The following is a 24,391-nucleotide window of genomic DNA, read 5'->3' on the forward strand; positions in this document are numbered from 1 at the left end:
CAGCAGATAGTTTAAAATAAATTATTGTGGCCTTTTAATAATAATGTATAAATAAACTATTTATGTATTTTAATATTAATTTTCTGTTACAGGAATTATTTGTATTTCATGACGTAGAAGTTATTATTCATGATACTAATTACATTCATCCTGTAATTATACTGTAATGGCTCATGGTAGAAAATGAACTGACAAAAAAAAAGTTGTAGTGCTTTACTTAATTAGATGTGATCTCCTGCTGCATCATCCCTCTGTCTACAGATATCCTCCTCCACATAATGTGACCTTCTATTTACTTTCATGATTCCTCAAACATAATGTGACCGTCCATTTACTTTCATGATTTCCCAAAGTATTAACTGTCGGAATATTTCGAAAAAGTCGAGATCCTTCTTTGTTCATTATCCAATAATATATGCTTCACTTTGGGAAGTTATTTACGTATTATTAAAATGTTGCAATAATTGAATTTCAACTATCCATTGTTCTTTTCTCCAATTTCAAGATAGAAAGAGACAGTATGACGTGCAGACAAAATTATACATTGTACCCATCGTTCTTATTTAAAAATAATTATGCCTCTACCCATCTTGTTTCTTCACTGCTGAATTCTAAGAGTGGATTGACAACCCAGTCTGGTACTATTAGCTAGGTACTTTCAGACATGTATCTTTGCAAATCTTCAAGGAGAGTACAATACACTTAAAGCTGATGATCTGATATGTTAGTTTCTGTATCCCATATGAGGTTATGAACTTACTCCGGACCATACTGTCATTTTTTTTTTTTTTGTACTTTAAACCCCTATTTTCAAGCATTATTAATTACTAAGAAAATGTAAATTAAATTAGAATTGTTGTTTCCAGTGTTGTAACTTTCATATTATTTTATAAATATCACTCAAGACCATTATTACAAACGAAGAAATATAGTTTAAAAAATTTGTTAAAGGAACAAATTGGACATTTGTTATGCTTCTCATAAATTGCCTTGATATCCATTGGAGGTATGAATTCAAAGTGATAGATATACAACCCTGAGGGTTGAAGTCCGTTGAGTTACTATGTCGTGCGGTTCAAGCAGTTCTGGTTCTTGAACCACTAGAAAGAAACCGGCAGAGTCGAACTGAGACCGCTATATATTGTTTATCGGTCTTGATTTTTTGTGCTTTTGTTCTATAATACCTATATAAAATACAATAAACATTATAAAACATTAATTAGCAACAATTTTCGGAGTTTTTTGTGTGTAATTGCAGGGTTTCCCAAATTATTTTTTTTTGGTCGCCAGGGTAAGACAATTGTATCTGAGTTCCAAATAGTTAAGGACTTCTTATGGATCTGGAAAAGTGGTTTTATGTACTAGACGGTGTAAATAAAAGAGGGAAGGGGTGGGGTAGATTATGGATCCAGGTACGGTACGTAGCTTGACAGTGTCCTTAAATATGATAAATATAATATTTCTTAAGCCACAACCCCCCTTCAGTAATACATTTTTAGCTGAGGCCCCCTTAGTAACAACATGTACATACAATGTATGGTAGTATTTATGTGTAGACTGAAAGCAATCCTCAATTCTCCATCTTCCTGTGCTCTCCCCTAACCTCCCCCCACGCCCCCACTTTAAAAACAATTGTCTTCAGCAGCCCAATTTCTCGGATTCCTGCTGGAACATGTGGCACTATGGACTTTGCGTACAGCTGCAACCCTATTTGTATCGAATATCATTTACTGGGTCCGTTTCTTCTAGCGACGCCCCTTGTTTTAAGTGCCTGTTACTTAAATGAGCCTCCATAAAAAAGAACCAAGACCTTTAAAGCTGAACCGAGACAAAAAACCCGTCAAAATGAAAGAACCGCTGAACCTGAACAGGGTACAACCTTGAATATAGCCTGTTTCGTACTCTTTGTAGAAGAAATAAAGTTGATAATTGATCAAATCCTTCTTCCTCGACTACTGAAAAGGGTTCCCTGTCTTTAAGCTGTGGTCCTCCCCAAATTAAGGATTTTTATTTTACAAGACAATTTAATATTGGAAATAATTTTAGAATTTTTTCCCAAAAAAATTATTTTTTTGTGTATAGCTGTGAGTTTTTGAATTTTTTTTCCAAAAAATTTATTAATATTTTGCAATGATTAACTTTTTTTGTATATATTTGTGGATTTTTGGAACTTTATTCCAAGAAATTTTTATTTATGAAATTTAATTTTAGAATTTTTTTTTCCAAACAATTAAATTTTTCCCTGTGGACACCCCTGCGATTGTTGTAGAATATTACTCACAGGAGGTTATACTGTTGTCCACAACTTTTCCCCATTTTCTCTTTATAAAGAAATCCACTGTCCCCAAACGGCATACTTATAATTACTAGATAGAAGTACATATTCTACACCATATCAAATACGCTATATATAACTATTTGTTGGTGGATGATGCTTAAAATAAATCTTTAAAAAAAAAGAGAAAAAAAACATAGAATACTTTGAAGTAGCTAAAAACAAAGAACCGAGTAGTTCTTTTATTTAAGACGGAATATATATTTATGACGCAGAATATCTGTTTGATTTTGTAAAAAATAATAACCAACGCAGTTTTTCCTATTTATATTATTATATATTTTACTGACAATATGTATAATTAGGCATTATATTGAATACCTAGGTTATGCTTATAATGTCTGATGGTGTCAGGCAAACAATAAAATAACTGATTTATTCACAATTTTCTAGGTATTCTATGTAATACCCTAGATATTATATATAATGACTTGTAACTGTTTAGGCAAAGTATTAAGTGATGACAAAATGGGAATAGAAAACTTTATTTTAAATTAGATCAACAAGAAATTGTATTCTTGTCCATTCAAAAATGGAGCATAAGTATAGAATAAATTATTACCACTTAGTTTTTTTTATCAAAAAGAATAAATTAAGAAATAACCATGACATATCGAGCGAATTGACAGTTGACAACAAAATAGCAAGGGGGCTATATATAAAGTGTGTAAAGCAGTCTCGTTGATCGGTGCTTAACTGTTGGCGAATCTGTCGATGGCTTATAAAGCCAAATAGGATTTATTAAATATGCATTTAGATTATTGAATATATCTTGCAAAAATATTATATTTTTCTTTATAATACAATATAATGCGAAATTATTATATTGTTACTTGGTTAAAAAACACTCATTGACGTCACGAGGGATAAATTTTACCTTCTGTAAGGAGCCACAAGTGGTACCGGACTGGATGGTATTGGACTGAATGGTACTGGACTGGATGGTACTGGACTGGATGGTACTGGACTGGATGGACTGGACTGGATGGGACTGGACTGGATGGGACTATACTGAACCGCTGTCCTATATAAGGACCGATACAACACTAATGCCTTGTACCAACACTATTATAAAATAAAAGAATAATAATTTTTTCCGCCTTGAATTTTACTGCAAACTTTCTCAAGATAAATTTTCCAAAGGTTAGCTTTTCTGACACCAAAGTGACCAAGAAATATCTGTTCAATGATGTTCATTTTTACTAGTAACTTGCATCCAGAAATGCTAAGAAGGGAACAATTTGAGAACTGTTACACTCTATTGAAACAGCTTTTGACAGCTTTGTCCCACCCATTTGCACCCAATTCCATACAAATAAGTGCCTCCACCCCCAATTAATGTCTTTAAGATCTTAGAATAGGAGAAAAGTAATTTATAATTGTAAATATGGAGCGACGCACTCGGGAGAATTTATTCTCTTCACCTTCCTGTGCGTAGGTTCGCGCCTCGGTCGTTCCTAGAGAAGGAAATATACTTAATTCATATGATTAAAGACCATTCATAGGTCAGACAGAGTAATTGTAATACTATAATTTTTACCTATACTTAATCAGGACAACTCCATCAGACAAATTAAAGGAACAAAAAAAAAAAAAAAAAAATTACGTACAATTTTTTTAATGATTATAATATGAATTATAATTTATCACTGTATTAATACAAAATTTTATATAGCTCATCCTGCTTGTTGTAAAAAAATGGGACTTAGCAAAATATAATTATATCTGGGCGCAGTGAGCAGCAGCAGCATAGTTTTGCAAAAAATATACCAAAATTTAAAAGCTGTGACATCTGGCTTTTAGAGTTTGTTGAGAATAAAAATTCCAGATAAGATGTGAAAAAATATATAAAGAAAAAAAAATATAAAAAGCTTCAACAAATTGGGAAAAACATTTTTTAGGTGTTTTAAAATCATACTTTTGACCACATTTAGAAATTTCAAAGTTAACAACTATGGTTCCTTGCCTGGAATATTTTATTCTCAACAGATTTTGAAATCCAAATGTCCTAGCTTTTATGTTGGGGTGCCATTTTGATGGTATATTTTTTTGCAAAACTATACTGCTCCAGCTCACTGGGTGGGTCTTAGGTTCATGATACAAAAAGTAGACTTAAAGCCATCAAATTGATTCATATTATGGTACTTTAAAATTGTAACAAAAAAGATATTTTTTATCGTACACAAATATTTATATATATTTTTTTACATCTAAAAATAACATTCAGGGGGAAAACTAATTCATTTTTACCAGTAAAACATTGTTACTATGTCCGGATAATCCATGTTATGAAAAAAACCGGGAGCTGGATTCATTGTCACCATCCAGGTGTTAATATATAGTGGTTACACTCTATAAAAACTATAACTTGACATTTGTGCCAAAAATTGTTATAGACAGGTTACTCTTCGTAGGCCATAAGGGCCTTAAATTAAATTATGCTTAGATCCACCAAAATACTTGGACCCACACTCTGTTTGTATATTAAGACTCCACCGTTTTGAACATCTTTACATTTTCCAACTTAATATTTAATATTATTGATTAATATTATATACATAGATTCATCAGTTAATTCTTGCGGTAAATATTGTTGTCCAAGTGGTCCTTTTAGTAGAGGAGTTCAATCTGAATATGAATAAACTATTATTCTATGATAGATCCTTTATACCTTGCCTATGTACGCATTAAACACTTGATATAATAGTAGGAATTAACATATCTTGCGAGTACAATGGGATCCCTTTCAGAAGAACAATGTATTCAACATGCCCAGTCCAAACAGCCCAATGGAAAGCAGGCACGTAAAGCATGGACACACAATCCTTTTTAGCCTATTTTGAACATGTTGGAAAATTATAGGAGGTAACCTGTAGGAGACTCCGCTGCGTTACACAAGAGATAAGCGCATGAAAAATATTTAACCTGCCTGTCTAGTACCTAATTATAAATGTATTTGAGGAAGTTTACACCATCGAATATCGTAATAATCATTAGTGTATTCATTTACTACGAAACAAGTGACATATGTACTTTTGAACTCTATAAATGTTTGCAAGATATAAAATTGAATTCAGATAAGGCAAAAATTCGGAGAGTGTTTCAATTACATTTCTTATAAATAGTCATTCTCCATACGTCAGTGTCGTGAATATCAGCAATGAAGGCAAACACTAAATATATTTTGGATACTATCCTTAATCTTCTTTATTGGTAAATTATTATTTAATTTTTAATTAGCACACTATTATACCTTATTTATTGGCATAAAAACATTATTATTTATTAAGTCTGAGACCTATATAAGTATTACATGCATTAATTACGTGTAATTTACCTCGATCAATGTCGCTCTCACGGGAGCATCTTATTTCTACATGGAGAATTTTAGTTATTTTTATTCGGTACTAACAAAATGTGTATCTAATCAGTAGATATTCATTATACTTATTACAATAACTCAGGCACGCTATTAGATTTTGATTTATTTTTAACAGACATCCATGTTTAAGTATCATTGCTTTGTTGATATATTAAAATATACCTGGCGTACTTTTTAGCTGTCTGTGTTTCATAGAATACATCAATTATCATTAATTCTAAATAAGAATATTTTTTCTCTTGTTCCTTGACAATAATTAAATTATAATGTCTTTGAAGCAATGATTTCATTAACCTACATTGTCATTCAAATTCAGAATTTAACAAGAAAATTATATTCTAAATAAATATACATAATTTTGCCAGTTTAAACATGAATTTAACTCCAATGCAATTCATATATTGTCTTATCTACATATAGGTTGCCAAAAAATGAGAAACTTTTTTTTGTGAATAGCTATGGGGTTTTCAATTATTTTCCCAAATATTTGAAATTTAACATCGAAGTTTTTTTTGCGAATTTTTGTTTTTCGAATAGATGTAGAATTTGAATTTTTTGAATATTTCAGATTTAATTTTTGATATTTTTTCCCCAAAATTTATTTTTTTGTGAATAGCTTTGGATTTTTGAAATGTTTTATCAAAAAATTTAATATATGAAATGTCCTTTTTGAAATATTTTTTCCAAAAAGTTTAATTTTTCAGTTTTTGTTTCCAAAAAAATTTAGAATTTTTTTCCTTAAGTTTAATTTTCTATGAATAGCTAGGTATTTTTGAATTAATTTTTCAACATTTAATATTTTAAATTTTTTTCCAAAAACTTTTAGTTTTAGCTATAGATTTAAAAAAAAAAAATTAAATACTTGAATTTTTTGAAACTTTGTTGCGTGACCGTTGTTTGATTAAGTTGATGTGAGTATTTTGTGAAAATGGACAAAATGGATTATCAAGCTGTTAGTAAAACATGTGAGTCCCAAATGGCTGAAACTTTGTTGCGTAACTATCAACATATGATAGATAGATGTGACAAGCTTTTATTTACGGATACTGACATCTTCACTTAGAGGTTGGAAACTTTTCCTCATACCCTCATATGTATGCACATGAGTCCATTCCTAATCCAATTGTAACTTCTATGGGCATAAAGTTAACTCCTAGATGTCCACATAAATTATTATATCACAAATATTAGCGTGATATTGAATAATGATTGAAAAATGCTGAATAATGTTTTAGGTATATCTAAGTCATTATGAAATTGCTATTGTATTTATTACGTATTATGACCACAGGTTCATTGACGTGTTTCTGAATTATGTTTTTTTAACGCATATCTTATTTATTTTTTATTCTTTGGGCATTTCTTTACAACACGTTTTTACCTACTATATTGTATTTCCCAAACTTTCCTACAACACAAAAACGAGCTAAAATCCAGGGCTTGTAGAGTTGGAGTCAGAAGTTGGAAAACTTGTACTGAGTCCGACTACAAAAATTATTATAGTGTATATAAATAAAACTTATTTTTAATCTAAGGCTTACATAGAGTAAAGTTTTTTTTCTAAATGGTTTTAAATTATGGGTATTAATTACTAGTAATTTATGAAACTTGAAAATTAACTAATCTATAAATTTACTTCACAAATTTCAAAGGTGATTTGTAGTCTACACAATCACAATTCCTGAGCATCTCTAAAGTCTAAATTATTATATTGAGAAGAGCATAGCCACTAACGTAAGAATGTATTAGCAATCGATAGATTGTGATACGTTTCATTTGTTGATTGTTGTTCATCTTGTTAAATATCTTATATTCCAAATTTCTTTTTAATACCTGGTACAATTATTTACTACATATAACTAATAAGTTATTAGTTGTATTAATAATTATTTATAACTAGCTTTAAATCTATTTTTATAGTCTCTAGATCCAATAGTCATTATATAAGTTATAAAATATATTGTTAAAAAATTGTATTGGAGTCTGAGACGGTGACATTTAAAGTTCTGGATTCGGAATCGGGCATTTAATGTAGCAACTCCACAATCCCACTAAAATAACTTGGTAGCTAGTCAATTCTGGGCCAATTTTTCCCAACCATTGAAAATTTATTCAATAATAAATGTTGATAATTGTTTACAGCAGAATAAGAGGTAATTGGAAATCAACCTATCAAGGGTCATAACTAGACTTGGGATTTGTGAGTCAATGGCTCAAATATTTGGTCATTTTAACCTTTTTTGCTTTTTTTTTTAAAGACTGGTATGAAATTAATAGAGAGAAATTGGATTTTAGTTTGATTATATGCACAGTCTTATTTATTCCTTGAAGATATTTTTGGAGGGAAACTCCACCTGCAAAAACTCTCATTAATTAGGTTGGAAAACAATAAATAAAATCAACTCTCATTTTGGGTTATGATTACATGATCGGATATGCAAGGGAGCCAGATTTCGACCACAGCAAAAAAGAAGAAAGGGAAATTTGGTTAAAAATTGACTGTTGAATAATCTCCCTTGAATCTTGCATTTAATGGATAAATACTTTTGTTTCAAATTGCCTTATTCTTATCTATACATTTATGGAAACGATTAAACCTACAAACAGTGGTAGTGAGGATGAGATGCCTTTGTCAAACATGACTCCTGAAGTCTTCAAAACCTCAAATTTACTCCAACTACTAATGTTGACGTTGAATAGTTTTTTGGATGCTTAAAACTACCAAGGATCGAAGGCAAAAATTAACAGAAGAAAATATTTCAAAAATCTTGATTTGTTGATAAAATATAACAAAATTTATGAGTCTATATATTATATGTGAATGTCTGTGTGTGTTTGTTCTTCAATCACGGACAAACCAAATAATGGATTTCCTAAAACTTTCCATGTTGGTTCTTACGGCTCTAGAAACGGTTCTGGTAACATTTTTTTGGTCTTTAAGGCTACGGAAGCCTTAAAATAGCATTTTTTAGAACTTCATCTGTACAACCTGAAGGCCAGAGTTTATTTTGAATATTAGAAGAGTTTTTTGATGCTCAGGGAAGTGCAGTTGGAAGAATTTAGCCTACCTCAGGGACCAAAAGTTCATATACAGATACCGTAGTCAGGAGTTGTATTCTAGGATATAAAGGGGTTCTTGGTGCTCAGAAATTCAGCGGCGTTGCAGTTTAAACTACCTTGAGGCACATTACTTCATCTGTACACTCTAAGAACCGGGGTTTATTTTAGGATACTTGATGCTCAGAGAAGGGGAGGCGAGAAATTTAACTTGCCTCGGGCCCAGCCGTTTAGCAGTATTACCCGTGGGCTATAGTATACTATACAATATTATAAGGGTTCCTTGGTCCCTAGAAACACGGCGGCAGTAGAGTTTAAACTACATTTTGGCCGAGCAATTCACAAACTTATTACTTGAGAGCCAGTGTGTATTTAGGTATATTAGGTAGGTTTCTTGATGCTCAGGGAAGCGGTGGCGGAGAATTTAACTTGACTAGGATCTAGCAGTTTACCTGCCCAGCCTTGCAGCTCGGTTGTATTAAAGCATATTAGAAAGGTTTCTAGAAAAAAGCAGCGGTGGTAGATTTTAAACTATATTTTGTTTTACTTGCACAAATTGAGACGTTTTTTGGGATATTAGGAGGTGTCCTTGATGCACAGGAATCAGCTGGAAGACTGTGAGTTTGACCCAGAAAAAGGCAACTACTTTCACATTCATTTAAAGAAGAGTGACTATATAATGGCTATATATTGTAATACTCATAAAACCAACATGAGAATAATTCTTAAAATTTTACAGGCTTATTCTTTTGTTTTACATTAAGCGGAAGAGTTCTTAATTATTTTTAATTTCTTAATGTCCCGGGCAATACAAGGTAAACCTACTCTAGTAAATAATGATAAATATAAGCCTATACTAATTCTTTTATTCATCATTAGTAAACTGTATTTTTCTTTAAATATAAATGTATCAATTTTTATATTTTCTGTACAAATTTTTCAAAATTTTAGCACTCTCAAAAATCTAAAGACTATTCACAATATTAATAAGTAGAAATGAAGCAGAAACATCGATAGCTGACAGCAACACTGTATATTTTTGTGTTGGTGGGGTATCTCCTCTTAGAAGTTACCTCGAACTTTTAACGCAATTTCTCATGTTTCTTGTATAATTATATATGTAGTTTAAATTAAGAGAAAAAGAGAATGTTTAATTTAATTAACGACATGTGTAAACGGATATCCTATGATGAAATAATTTTTTGAGTTATTCGGAAATATCCACAATAAATTTGCCTCCCTACAAATAGGGAATCATAATTCATTAATTAAATTTAAAGGCATAATTATATCATATTCAAAAGTTATGACATGGGATTTTTTAGAAATGGATCGAATTTTTCTTTTAAGCACTTGTTTGAGACATTATGCTCAACAGCAGAGCGGTACTACAAAAATCTCAGTTTGCTTAAATCAAAATTCACATTTAAGATGTTGGGATGACTTATGAGTACTTAAGTGTTTCGAGCGATCACTAATATTTAAAAAAAAAATTATGCAATTCACTTCTTAACATATACTGAAAATGCACATTGATTGTGATATACACAAGATATCTAAAAAAAGAAACAAACAGAAACTGTTCTCTTCTTTTACACCCACAATATTCTTGATACATATAAGAAATAAAAATGGAGTCGTATTAAAGCAATATTGTAGGGGGGGTGTTGGTTATGGTGATAATAAAATCAATTGTTTTGGAAAAGTATATTTATAGGTATTTCAAAAAAAAAAAAAAAAAAAAAAAAAAATACATACTAAGTATGCATCTATGAAATGAGCCCTATGTGTCGCCAGTTAGACGTTATAAACCGGTCTAAAAACCTAAATGCTTATTTCCAAATGTGTCAACAATATTAAATTTATTGTTTGCATAATTTTATTCAACAACGCACTTTTTTCGCTCGTAAAAATGTCTTATTTTGTACCTACAAACTACGATGTGAGGACATCATTGATTTTATGTTACCAATGGATGAAAAACGCTTCTCAAGCCCATCAAATGCTTGTGGAAGCTTATGTTGGGCATGTTCTAAGCAGAATACAGTGTTTCAGGTGGTTTGAAAGTTCCAAAGTTGGTGATTTTGACGTGAAAAATGAAGAACGCTGTCGGCCACCGAAAAAGTTTGAAGACGCCAAATTAACATTAACGGTAAAACTGTTAATGTTAATAACAATTGGCTTATTTGAACCATGCTATACGCCAAAAGTGCCCAAGATATGAAGCCAGGTAATACAATGTAATTTTCCTTGATGACAACGCACCACTGCATCACTCAATAGCCACCCACCAGCTTGTTGAATCGTACAGCTGGGAATCTCTTGTTCATGCGACTTACTCACCAGAACTGGCGCTTTCCGTTCATCACTTGTTTACATCGATAGGCCACGCACTCAATGATTTACGCTTTGATTCTCACCTTGAAGCCAAAAAATGGATTGATGGCTGGTTTGCACCCAAAGACGAACATTTTTTTTTGGAAAGGGATCCATAAATTGCCTGAAAGATGGGAAAAGTATGTGGCTAGCGAAGGCAAAAATGAAATTTGTAACCATTTTGTACAATAAACATTCAAATTTAAAAAAAAAAGTCTTATTTCATAAGTGCATACCTGGTATATATTCAAAATAATGTCCACTGAAGTTGATTGAAATTGAGCTCATTTGAAAACTTGAGATTATGTATCACTTTTGAAAGCCAACGGGTATAGTGCATAACACCGGTTGACATGAACTTAACTCCACGCTCAGAGACATCACCTAGAAAAATAAATAGTCGTTCTAATAATTATCTATTTTCGTCTCTTGAAAATATATTTTTTCAAGATTATCTTTTGCATATTCAATAGTACTGTCTCGTATGCCTTCCAAAAGACTGGTCATCTCTTCATCTGTAGTACTAGGTCTATAGTTAGTTTTGTTGATTGATTACCAATTTGAACAAATGAATATCTGGGTAAGATGTGGGACACATACATTCATAGAAAACAGATCCAATAGCTAATCAATTATATAGTGTCTACAAGCAAATAGTAGAATAGTCGAACACATGTTCCATTATTTTTGCCGTTATTTGAACTTGTATTGTCAAAACACCTTATTTTTATTTAATGTCCAATATTCCATCCTTTAACTGCTTTCAATACAGTTCTGGTTCTTCTCCTGTCCCAGATGAAAGTTTGACCATCGATAATAGTTTAGAAATTCATTTTCCTGAAACTAACACAGATAATTGATCAGTTTTTTCGGTTCTATTAAGATTTGGACTCATTTTTCTCGCTGGGCTAAGAGTTTTTCTTCTTTGCAATACGGAGGTAGATGTAACAATCTAATTGATACATCATCAAGAAAAAAGAACATATACAAATGATATATTTTTTTGTGGGTAACATCTTTGACCATGATCACCAAGATTTTTATTGCTGGTTTTGTGTGTTAAAATTGAATTAATAATGTCACTTTCCCTGAAAAGGTCATATAAAGGTTACTAAGGTCACGGTTACTACAAATTTAATTTTTTTCCTTGAATTTAATGTAAAATAAATGTGATTGGAAATTTTAATGTTCATCAGTTGACTAGTTGTGTTGCAATAGGCTAAAGAAATAAAAAAAAAGCATATGAGCTAAATTTCAATCAACTTCAATTGACGTTATTTTGAACGTTTATGTATTATTATTATTATTTTTTTTGTTTGAAATACAGGGTGTCCACGATAAATTGGAACTACTTTAAACTTCATCCAGATGCATAATGTGGATATTCGGGGTTAAATCATACTAATTTAAAGGTTGCGTGAACAATACACTATAACTTCCACCACAATTGTTTTGACAACAAACAATAGTCATCATGGAACAAGCAAGGAGAGATGTCATCCTCGAATTGGCTCGCGCGGGACACAAGCCCTCTGCTATCTACAAGCTTCTGAACTACCCTAAGACCACGGTGTATCGGGTCTTCAATGCCTGGGAGGTTGAGGGGAAGGTCTGCCGCAAGGCCACAACATGAGAAGTGACCTAATCCGCACTCCCCGCTTCCTTGAAGGCCTCCGAAAGTCCATTAAGGCTTCGCCGGGGACTTCCTTGTCCAGGTTAGCCAAGAACCGTGGAGTGAGCAAGCAGCTGGTCTCCAAGACTGTGAATGAGGACCTCGGTTACAGGTCATACCGAGTGGCCAAACCACAAATTATCACAGCATCCATGAAGGCAACCAGGCTTACCAACGGTAAGCGTCTCCTCAATGACCTCAGAGGTCCTTGCGGTCTTCACCACAAAGTTCCGGCCTCCGTGATGACCCTGGATGTCATCTGCAGCACCGGTGAGGTGATGCCTCCTTTCTTCTTCAATCCCAAGGAAAAGGTTAACGCAATAAGGTACTGCGAAGTCATTGAGGAGTTCGTCATCCCTTGGATGAATGATACGGCCGCTGGGAAGGAGTTCAAATTCCAACAAGACTCAGCACCCTCACACATCGCCATGAGCACCACTAACCTCTTCAATTCCCACGACATCACTCTCTGGGATCGCAATACCTGGCCCTCCAACTCACCCTACCTCAATACGTGTGATTACTACTGGTAGGGGAAGTTGGAGAGGGAGGTGTGCAAGGTCAGCCACAAGAGAATTGCGGCCCTGAAGGGCTCCATTACGAGGGAGTGGAATGCTGTCGATTCCGCGGAAGTCATAAGAACATGTAAATCCTTTAGGGGTAGGATGGAGAAGATGGTGGCTGCTGAGGGAGGACATGTTTAATAAATTTATTGTTTAATATCATGTGTAACTTTTTCATATAACAAATACACTCCAAATTCAATTTTTATCAAGCAGGTTTAATTTTAAGATAGTTCCAGTTTATCGTGGACACCCCGTAGTTATAAAATATACCTTACTGTAATTTCAGTAAGCTCAATGTATTGTTTTTTCAAAATAAAAATCATTCATCTGAAGTTCATGGACAGTATTTATGCAAGTACTCAGTCTCTTTTCTTTAAAAATGTAAATTTTCAATACTTTGGGGCCGTTGAGCTACCTCGGAATATTTTTCCAAACTGTTTAAACTTTTCTTAAATGTTTTTTGTACAATTCGGAAACATTTTTTTACCTAAGACATTTACTTCCCACAAATAAATAACATTGATTTTATTATCACTCTAACCCACACCCCTACAATATTGCATTACTACGACTCAATTATTATTTTTTATATCAAAAATATTTAAACAATTTACATCAGGGATCACCTTATAGAGTGCACTCTGTATACATGTCCGATGATATATGCACACACCTCCTATGTTATAACAATACGACTACATTGTTATTTCTTAGATCGAAATATGTATATGATATACATCTTGGAGCACTATGTACGGTGTACCCCCTGATGGAGTTTTCATATATTCATTCAGAGTGACAAACTGTGCTTCAACATGGGGAATGGTATTATTGGAGTAAGTACCTGACTTTTGTCAAGGAGGATAGGAAATTCACAATGGTACAATTCCAAATTTCAAGGGGTTGTATTTACTTCAACTACCCTTCAAAGACTGGGGAAAGATGTAGAATTCAATTATCCAAGTATTTGCAACATTTCCATCATTATCTGCTCTTCGATACTTTTTCAAGTTGAATATTGGTCTTTTTAATGTGAATGATTATGTTCCCAAGTACTCATTTCCTTGCGTTCTTTTTGGCATGCCCTAAGGGACAGAAAAATCTACTCCTGAAACTATTGTCTTCTGTTTTGGTTAGTGCTAAGGTATAAATAGCTGGCTACCTATCTTCTGGCCGTCTAATAAACTTTTACTCCCTGAAGAAAATCTATATTGCTTCTGCAGCAAGGTACGCAGCCTTTTCCTTAAGGATTCCCTGTTACGAGGATGGAGAGTGAAACTACGCATCAGAAATGGTTAAGTTTTTCCCATAATGGTCATGTAAGTTCTATTCCACCCTAAAATGAATATTAAATCGTTATCTGATGATGAGAATAAAAACATCATATAAATAGTTTTTTTTTCTTTGTTTGTCTCCTTTTAATTTTATTATTTTCGTTTTGTATGTACCCATATTTTGTAAAGGTAGACTTTGATATCTTGTTTTTTTTTATACATTAGTTTTAATAGGAAAGGGTTGGTCTTTGATCAAGGGACTTAATTTTAAACTATAGTTTATGATCATTTTATCGCAATCTCTCTTTATGTATTTTTATATATATCACGGCATTAAGTCATTAAAACAAAAAAGCTTATGTATTTTGTTATCAACTGATTCAACAATTTTCTCCTCTGACTTGATACGTCATGGATATTTCACAGTTTATTCTTTTTGATAAATATACGAAGTAATAAGTTATCCACCGTTTCCAAAAGGACAGCTATACAATTTATTTTTGAGACCTCGTACGATATATATCTATATATACATGTTCCAGTTAAAGTAAGAAATCCGATAATTTGCCAATTAACTATAATAACTGAACTGTACCGCTAATGCACATAATCACTGAACAAGACTGTTAATGTTCATAATAACTAAAAAAAATATAGTTAACTATAAAACGGACTCTAGCCCACCGCCAACTCATATAATATTATTGGAGATGTTATCCACTTTAACTCCGGTTGTTATAACAACCCACTGATTTTGTTGCTTGCCAACGAGACTAACAAACGGGTTTAACCCCACCGCCAACTCATGCAATATCATCAGAGACGCTATCCACTATAGCCTCGGTTAATATTCCAGCCCACGGGGTTTGTTGCATGCCAAAGCGAATACAAAATGGGTTCTAACACACTGCCAATCCATGTAATATCATCAGAAACGCCATCAACTGTAACCTCGATTGTTATCAGAACCCAAAGGTTGTCTTGCGTGCCAGCACGACTAACAAACGGGTTGGAACCCACCGCCAAATCTTATAATATCATCAGAGAAGCTATCCAATATAGCCTCGATTGATATCCCAGCCCACGGGTTCTGTTGCATGCCAAAGTGACTAACAAACGTTACAACCCCTTTTTTTTGTGGAGTTGGCACACAAGACAACTCGTGGGATGGGATATCAACCCTGTTTATAGTGGCGTCTCTGATGATAATACATGATTTGGTTGTTTGTTAGTCGTGTTGGCACGCTATATAGCCTGTGGGCCGGGATATCAACCGTGTTCACAGTGGATAGTGTCCTTGATTTTATTTCCTGAATTGGCAGTGTGTTAGAACCTATTTTCTATTCACGTTGGCGTACAACAAAACCTGTGGGCTGGGATAGCAACCGAGGCTATAGTGGATAGCGTCTTTGATGATATTGCATGAGCTGGTGGTGGGTTTACACCCCTTTGTTAGTCGCGTTAGAAAAAAAAAAAAAAAAAAAAAAAAATCGGTGTGCTGTTATAACAACCGGAGTTACAGTGGATAGCGTCTCATTAATAAATTTTGGCTACCATATAGAAATAGAAATGTATAGCTACGCTCTTCCTGAAATATTAAAATTATTTATTTTAAAAAGTATGGAATAAAATACTATGTAGAGTTTTACTATTATGAAATATATATACCATATATAATACATTTAAAAAAATTAGGAATAAATATGACATTGATAGTCAAGGAGTACTTAAGAAATAAATAGCAGTTGGTATGACTGATTTATTTGGCTAACTACCAGATGATTTTAGCCCTTTTTTGATTCTTTTTGGAGGAATCTTGTGTGATACAATAGAGGTGATACGTGATATATTGATAATTTTAATTACATACCAAATAATAATAATTGCGTGAAAGGTTTCAGGCAAATATATCGGTGAATCCAACTTAAGAGATCTCTCTTTCGGAGAATATATTTTAATGATTAATTATATATTCATTTTTTCAGGTCAACGCTTTCTGCTTGTACAGTTGGACCTGGAACAGTTGTCACATGTGCAAGGGCCGGATACGCATACGGTTTTCAATTGATATGGGCTCTTGGATTTGCTTCTATATTGGCATACACTTTGCAAGAAGGAGCCGCACGGTTGACGATCAATAGTGGTAGAAGCCTTGGAGAATGCATTAGATATAAATATGCCCATGCTTATCCAATATACAAAACTGCCCTAATTTGTTGGATTATATCCATTTCAGTATTCATTGGAAATACATTTTACGAAGCTAATAACTTTGCTGGAGGGTTGGCTGCCATATATACTTTGCCTCCTGTTTATGAAACTGTAATAACACGAGTAGTGACATGTCTCATTTATGCTGCTATAGTTATTGCACTTTTAGTATTTGATTCGACGCAAAGCCTTGGTTATCTCTTAGGTAATTCAATAGGTTTAAATGAAAATAAATGTACAGGATTGATCACACATTTTATTAGTATTTATTTTTCATTAGTTGAATTTAAACAAGAGATTTTGTGAGGACATTTATTCTACAAAACCATCTGAAATTAGAGCTCGGCACAACTTTTATTACATATTTGGTCCTCAGCCCTAATAACTGCCTCAATACGAGGCCTAAATCCCTTGGATACCTTGATTGTCTGGTCTGACTCGAACTAGGCTCAGTGATTCTTCATGTAAGACTAGAAATTCATATAAGGAGTAGCACACAGCCTCTCATCCAGACTCGCCCAGATAAAGTAGTTCAAGGGGTTCGTGTCTGGAGTGGAGGGAGGCCACATGTTGAGGTACCAAAAGACCGGAAAGTTGTCACTTTTGAAAGCCTGGCTCATAGCAGTGAGATGCCACAGAGCTCCATCTTGAGTGAAAACAAAGTTGTTCCCGAACTTTTATCTGGCACAATGTAGCACTTTCTTATACAGAAGTTCGATATGTGCCACTCCTTCCTCTCCAAGGAGGTTGACTTCACCTGTGCTGGTCACTGGACTTTTTTTTTGTTCTAAAGACATTGCTTGGATGTTCGGTTATGATTTTGGGGATGTTCTCTCCTTATTCATAGTGGCAAATGTTTTCCAAATTTTTGTTGGCCTTGAGAAAATTAAAAATCTTCTTTGCTCTTTCCAACTGTCTCAGGTTGCTCTGTTCAGAGCCAAGATGTCTTGCTATTCTCCTCCTTGATTTTGCACTTAAGTCATTCCGGATTGAAAATACTAAAAGATGTACCACTAGATAAGATCAACCCTGTATATGCTTTTTATACGTATATGTACTGCAAATTAAAAATAAGTATATCAAACTTTAACATATTGTATTTAATCTTTAATATTTTATAGGAGGCATAATGGTTTTTATGATCATTCTCTTTTCCGTGGTTGTAGCTCATTTGCCTGTTGACCCTCTAAATCTTTTACATGGTACATTCATTCCAAAAATTCCTCCGGGTGCGTAAGTAGACTCGATGTCCAGAACTCCGAGGGATCTTTATAATATTTTTTTATATTACATTTATTTTGATCAATGACCAAATCAAATTATTTACCAACTTTTTTTAGGATCTGCTGACATTGTTATATCCCTAGTTGGAACCACGTCCCTTGGGTTTAATTTATTTCTTGGCTCTTCCATGGCAGAAGGCAAGTCCATGAATTCTATGAGATTTGGCATTGCCTTTTCCACTTTATCAGCTTTCATTGTATCTTCATTAATTCTAATTGTTGGGAGTGGTGTAGACAACAAAGTTTCAAAGTCTGCAAGTTCATTCAGTATTGAAAGACTTTCCTCACTTGTAGATATATTATTGATAAATACCTTATTGTATCAAAGCATCTCTTATTTAATTACGCTTAGGTTAAAGCAATAACTGGAGAAGTTGGTGTTTACATTTTTTCCTTAGGATTTGTGGCAGCAGCTCTTAGTTCCATGTTAGCTGTACCGTTAGGTGCTGGACTGACCATTCAATCTGTTTTCACAGATACTGTAAGTCCTTCATTATTTCATGCTTTGAATATACTGTGTATGTGTTTTTGAAGGAGGATGAGTCCGTGGAAATCGGCAAAGGAACACAGAAAAGTACATTTCCAAAGTACATTTACATTGGATTACAAATAGTAATGGTCATAATTTCAATAGTTGTGATATCGAGTGGAGTGAAGCCAGAGCATGTTATTCAATTGGCACAAGTAGTCAATGGATGCATTTTACCATTTTTCTCCATTTTACTCCTTTTATGTATAAATGATTCCAACTTTATGGGAGGGGAAAATAAGCAGCCGATTTTGTCAAATATTGTAATGATCATTTGCGTCACCATAACTCTGTTTTTAGCTATGAATTCAATCATTGATAACATATTTGGTACTTTCAAAAATGATACTCATTTTGAAACCATCAAGTAAAACCAATTCGAATTTAGCATTAAAATATTATTAATATCCATTTCTTTTGTACTTCTTATAGGTTAAGTTGTTCAGGTGTAATAAGCGTTTTAGCTATGACCTTGCTGTTGTTTTTTGGACAGATTTATAAGAAAATACTGCCAATAAATTGATGGAGTCTTATTTTATTAATGTATTATTATATTAGAAGCATTTCAAATTTGTCTCGATATATTTCTATATTTATTTATGTAATTAAATTAATTAAACTAACATTACAGAAGTAACTATACATATTTCTTAGGTATTTACTTTTTTAGTCCGTTTAGTCTACTATTTCTCCTTCCTAATAGTGGTACATAGTCTCGTGTTGGCTCTTATTTATTCAGTACATCCCATTCTTAGGATTGGTCCTTGGACTTTTTCCTGCAAATGTCAATAGTTTATTAATAGTGGGTGGGGTGTAAAAATCAAATTTAATTTTAGCCCTGCTATACGGATTCAAAAGCACCTTTTAAGCACTCTAGAAAATATAATTTTTAATTTCCAGCAAAAAAACAAACAAAAAAAACCAAAAAACACTATCCTGAAAATTACTTATTCGGTCATGATTGTGTAAGTTTTGAAATTCAAACTTCTGAATTCCTTTACAAATAGATAATGTCGTTAAAAAACGTCATTTTCAAATGGCTATAGATGTCAAAAAATGCCTTTTGAAGATTAAAAGTTGACAAACATAACTTTTTCATTAAAATATAATAGAGGATTGAATTAACAGGTCACCTTGATCTGGACCTTGTAGAAGCTATTGACGTGCCTCTTGAGGTCACCCAGTACACAGTAGAACAATTACAGACCAGCACTCCATGTTTTTGGTTATGACGCACTTATTTTTTGGTTGACTTTCCCTATTTTTTATTACAGTTTGTGTAGACGATTGTTTAAAATAAGTTATTTGGGTTAAGCATTTGAATAGGACAGAGGTACGTCATTTAAAAAAGTGTTGCATTTTAAACGGAGAGGCCTGTATAGACCGGAATAATTATAGAAAATGAGAAATACCCTGCTTAATGACGTCAAGAGATATCTATTTTACCTTATTGAAGGACCGACAATTGAGACTGGTCTGGACCACAGTCCTAAATAAGGACCTGTACAACAGTAGTGATGTCTTGTGATTCTATGTCATGTGTACATACTTTTTGGAAATTTTTGACTTGGTCATGACCGATTTTGATTATTTTTAATGAAGATGTTTATTCCGACAAAAGGACACTATGTCTGAAATTTTAGATTGATACAAGCACGAGTGATCGTTTTGGAGTCTCTCAAATTTTGGGCATTTTTTGTAAGGATACTTGAATTTCTGTGAGAAATAACTCTACTCAGGCTCATTCGATTTCCAAAATGTTTGCTTTAAAATACTCACAATAACAAGTGCTTTAATTTAACATTTATTAAAATAAATAAATAATACTTATGTATTATTGAGAAACGTTAAAAATGTGGCCACAGCCATGCTTCAAGTTGTGGACACAACATCGTTATGGCCAAGAAACACTTTTCCGTTTAAGGAGCACTGATCTAGGTTATCTGATATTTTTGTAGACTACATAATATAATTTTAACATATATTTGGTTTGTTATATCATGAATTACTTTATTATACGGATGATCTCTTTGTACGCAATCTCTGAAGCTCACCTTATCAGTTAGTTATTAAAAGGATATTGTTTATTACCGTTGTGATTCTTAAGACTTTTAAAAATGCTATTAATTACATGTGTGTGACTCGTAAAAATGAAAGGAATCAGCTCCTGAACATCACCTTATTTCTTTCTCTAATCACGGGGCGGATAAGTATTTACTCCATTGTCGTCATATGAGATTCAAGATATCAAATTTTACTCTGAGACAGCAAGTATACTTCCTTATAGTGGTGGAGGATATCCCACTCCTTAGGGAAGAACTTTAATTAGAGGAAGATGAAAAACACCAATCCGATCCCTCATTAATTTGGATGGGCTTATTTGACCTTAAAATTCATCAAGGAGTTATATAATAATTTATGTTGCTGGATACATCATTTCAGAATCATACACGAGTTTTCCTAATTTATATAATACAAGGTCAACATATAGGATTATATCTAAGATATCTTTCTAAATGATCAAACACGTTGAGGTTTTTGAGGAAGAGTTATCAGCATAAGTGTACGGAGATGCATCATATTCTATCCATATATAGTATTATGAAGTTATAGGGATTTCCAGGTGGGCCAACAGGATGGTTTCCCTCACTGCAAATGAAGTAAGCCTGTCAATTACTCCTGAGTTATTTTCCTTACACTATTCAGTCCAAATTTTACTTTCATCCTTTGGCCATAACTCCAAAACCGTTGAAAACGCAACGTTCATATGACTACTCCTTTCGTCGTTTTCTTTACGGCTTATCCCATCATTGACTTGGTATAAGCCTCATATCAATATATTTTATGAGCCGATTGATAATCTCCTAATGATATACATTCGATATTTCAACTTTTTAAATAGTATATAATTACAGCTGAAGAAAAAATGAAAAATCCAATTCTAAAGGTTATCAGATTATGGTATTAGTGAGCTCCTTAATTTAAAGTATTTTATTAAGATCATTATTACATTTCATATTGAGTGTTTCCGAAATCTTCATCTAAAATAATGGACACTCTGACTGGTCAATTATATTGCTTGCTCGAACTTCATATAGTTATAAAGAAATTTAAAAAGACACTTTGCTTCATCAATATTTCAAGAAAGTTAAAAGTCAATTCAGAATCCAACTACTTTGAAATCTGGATACCTATAATAAACGAACGGAACAACTGGATAGAGTCCAAATTAACGAAGCGTATTGTCATTTTAAAAACGTTAATATTATATTAATTTAACAATAAACCTACTATTTAGATAGTCTTTTCTAAATAGTTTCTAATTATTTGATTTTAAACTGCAAAACCAAACTTATTTGTTCTTCTGGTGTTCTGCTTAATCATGTAAGTACAATGAACATATAATTACGAAACTACATCTTCCTTTAGCGAACGGTGTTGGAGAAGTTTGTCCGAGCATACATATTCTGTGCGAAAATCTTCGTCTTTGAAATGAGGGGAACAAATAAGTTTGTTTTTTGCCATCAACTAATCTTCCATCAAAAAATATTACAAAAAGTTAATAAGTGAGGTATTTTAAGATGTATTTAGAAAGTATTAATAAATTTAATATTTAAATCATTTTCTAAAAGCAAATAAGTTGTTTTAAAGGTCAAAGTTAAAAACAAATTCATTACATAAATTATGTACAATTAGATTATCAAAAGTATCAAAAAAGAGTTAATACACATCTAATTTCGAGGTATGATAGATTTCCATTTATCTAAAAGCTCTTAACTTTTACTAGAAAATCAATGAAAAAAGCTTTTTTATATTCTATGTTAGTAAACTGGGATATTCTCCACTTAAAATTTGATAAAATAGGCTTAAATTTGTTTTAAATAGATTTTAATGCTGGAAACAACATTAGTATCCTCCTAAGACATCCTTCAGAATAAATACAAACTTTTATTGTTGCAAAAATGTAATTTCTTATAACTATTTGCAATTTTTAATCAAGGTTTAGCAAATTCAATTAATTTGTTCACTTTTAAGAAGTTCTAATGCTCTTTCTATTTCCTTTTTTCAATTTAAAAATTAATATCAGCTGTTATTCCATGTATCACATTCAATTTTCTCAAAGTTAAAAACATTTTACAAGTCTAATATTACTAACAAAGGTTCGTTAAAAGTAATTTATATTTCGTTAAAGTTATTATTGAAAATAAAATTATAATTTTTCAACTGTAATAATCACAAATTATATCTTGTTGATGCACAAATATAATGTTTTTATGATTAATTAGCGTAATTCTGAGTCTATGTTAACGTTGTGTGAACATATAAAATTCGCTTATTATTTGGGTTGACGTTTAATCCAAGTTAATAAAGTACGTCAAAAAAATAAAGGATATTCACCAATAGAGAGTTCACATAATTTCCAGCAATTTTTCAAATTTTAAATAATGGAACTACGCATGTAGAATTTAGAAGGCTTATACGGATACTTATATTGTTTAAAAATATTTATATTAATTTTGTAAATCTAATGTATTCTAATGCTAGACTTGCAGCTCACTCACAGCTTAAAAATTCAAACACAACTACTTACTTACTTCATTATTCCATGTATTTAGGAAGGAATACTTCCAAGGTTTACATACATAGTATTTGTCTTTCGTTATTATTAATATAGAAAAAGGTGAGCTTCCGAGGTTTTGTTGACTTTTAAAATTTCCACTCATTCATATATGTAGGTATTCATGGTTATATCACCAAGTCTGCTAAAAGCGAGAAAGTGAATAGGAGGGGATTTTTGTTATTGTTATAGTTTAAAAGTTTATAGTTTAGTTTTTTATAGTTCAGTATAGCTGTCCTGACGTTTTATTATATTAGCCTCAAGGTGCAATAAGAGCAAAGAAATAAGTTCTAATCCAACTCCCTATCCAGTAAGGATATAGGGAATAATTACCCCGATATTCATATCCAATTTACTCGAAGTTAAACAAGGGCCCAAACTTTATGGAGAGGGGGAGGGCCGCATGGTGTGGGCTATAGCCAAACTCAAAGGAATTTTTTCTTTTTTCGAAGTTTTTTTTTGTCATGATGAAAAAAGGTCATTCGGGAAAATTATGCAGCAGACCAAAAGATTTAATTTTTGAAATTTTTTCCCCCAAAAATTTAACTTTTTATGAGTGGATATAGATTTTTGATTTTTTCATTTTTGTGATCAACTCTAGATTTCTTTGTGATTAGTAATGATTTTTTAATTTTTTTGTAATAAGTTAAGAATTTTTGAAATTTTTTTCTGAAAAATTTAATATTTTAATTTTTTTTTCAAAACATTTTTTTTTGGATATTTTGTAAATAGCTATGGATTTTTAAAAAAAATTCACAATTTTTTTTTTTTTTTTTTTAACCTAGCTTTCCCCAAAAAAAAAAAAAAAATATATATGTTCCATCCTCAAAATTTAAAAAAATAATGATAACACCATTGGAAAATAAGAATAACTATTAGGTGACATTACAAGTTACAAAAAGTGTTACACTAGTTTAAAGTCATATTTTTTTACAATTCTAATTATTGTAATATTCAACACTTCAAAGTTTGAGACCTTTGACAGCTCTGTAAATTATAAAACTCAAGAATTTTATTAAGAGTAGCCATTAAATTGGAAAATGATGTTTATATTATGAATGAATCAAATATTTAGAATTGCATATAAT

The 24,391-nt window shown here is 32.3% G+C and overlaps 1 protein-coding gene across 1 annotated transcript; it reads left to right on the top strand.

Moving 5' to 3' along the window:
* Positions 1-5,077: 5,077 nt before the first annotated feature.
* On the top strand, positions 5,078-19,327 carry LOC121121559 (divalent metal cation transporter MntH). Its single transcript, XM_040716518.2, has 7 exons — positions 5,078-5,548; positions 16,648-17,078; positions 17,995-18,102; positions 18,214-18,446; positions 18,509-18,637; positions 18,691-19,052; positions 19,118-19,327. Exons 1-7 carry the CDS (start codon positions 5,496-5,498, stop codon positions 19,206-19,208), a joined length of 1,407 nt encoding a protein of 468 aa, XP_040572452.1. The 5' UTR covers positions 5,078-5,495; the 3' UTR covers positions 19,209-19,327.
* Positions 19,328-24,391: the final 5,064 nt, after the last annotated feature.

Source organism: Lepeophtheirus salmonis, chromosome 7 (assembly GCF_016086655.4).
Source record: "Lepeophtheirus salmonis chromosome 7, UVic_Lsal_1.4, whole genome shotgun sequence".
NCBI classification, from domain to species: Eukaryota; Metazoa; Arthropoda; class Copepoda; order Siphonostomatoida; family Caligidae; genus Lepeophtheirus; species Lepeophtheirus salmonis.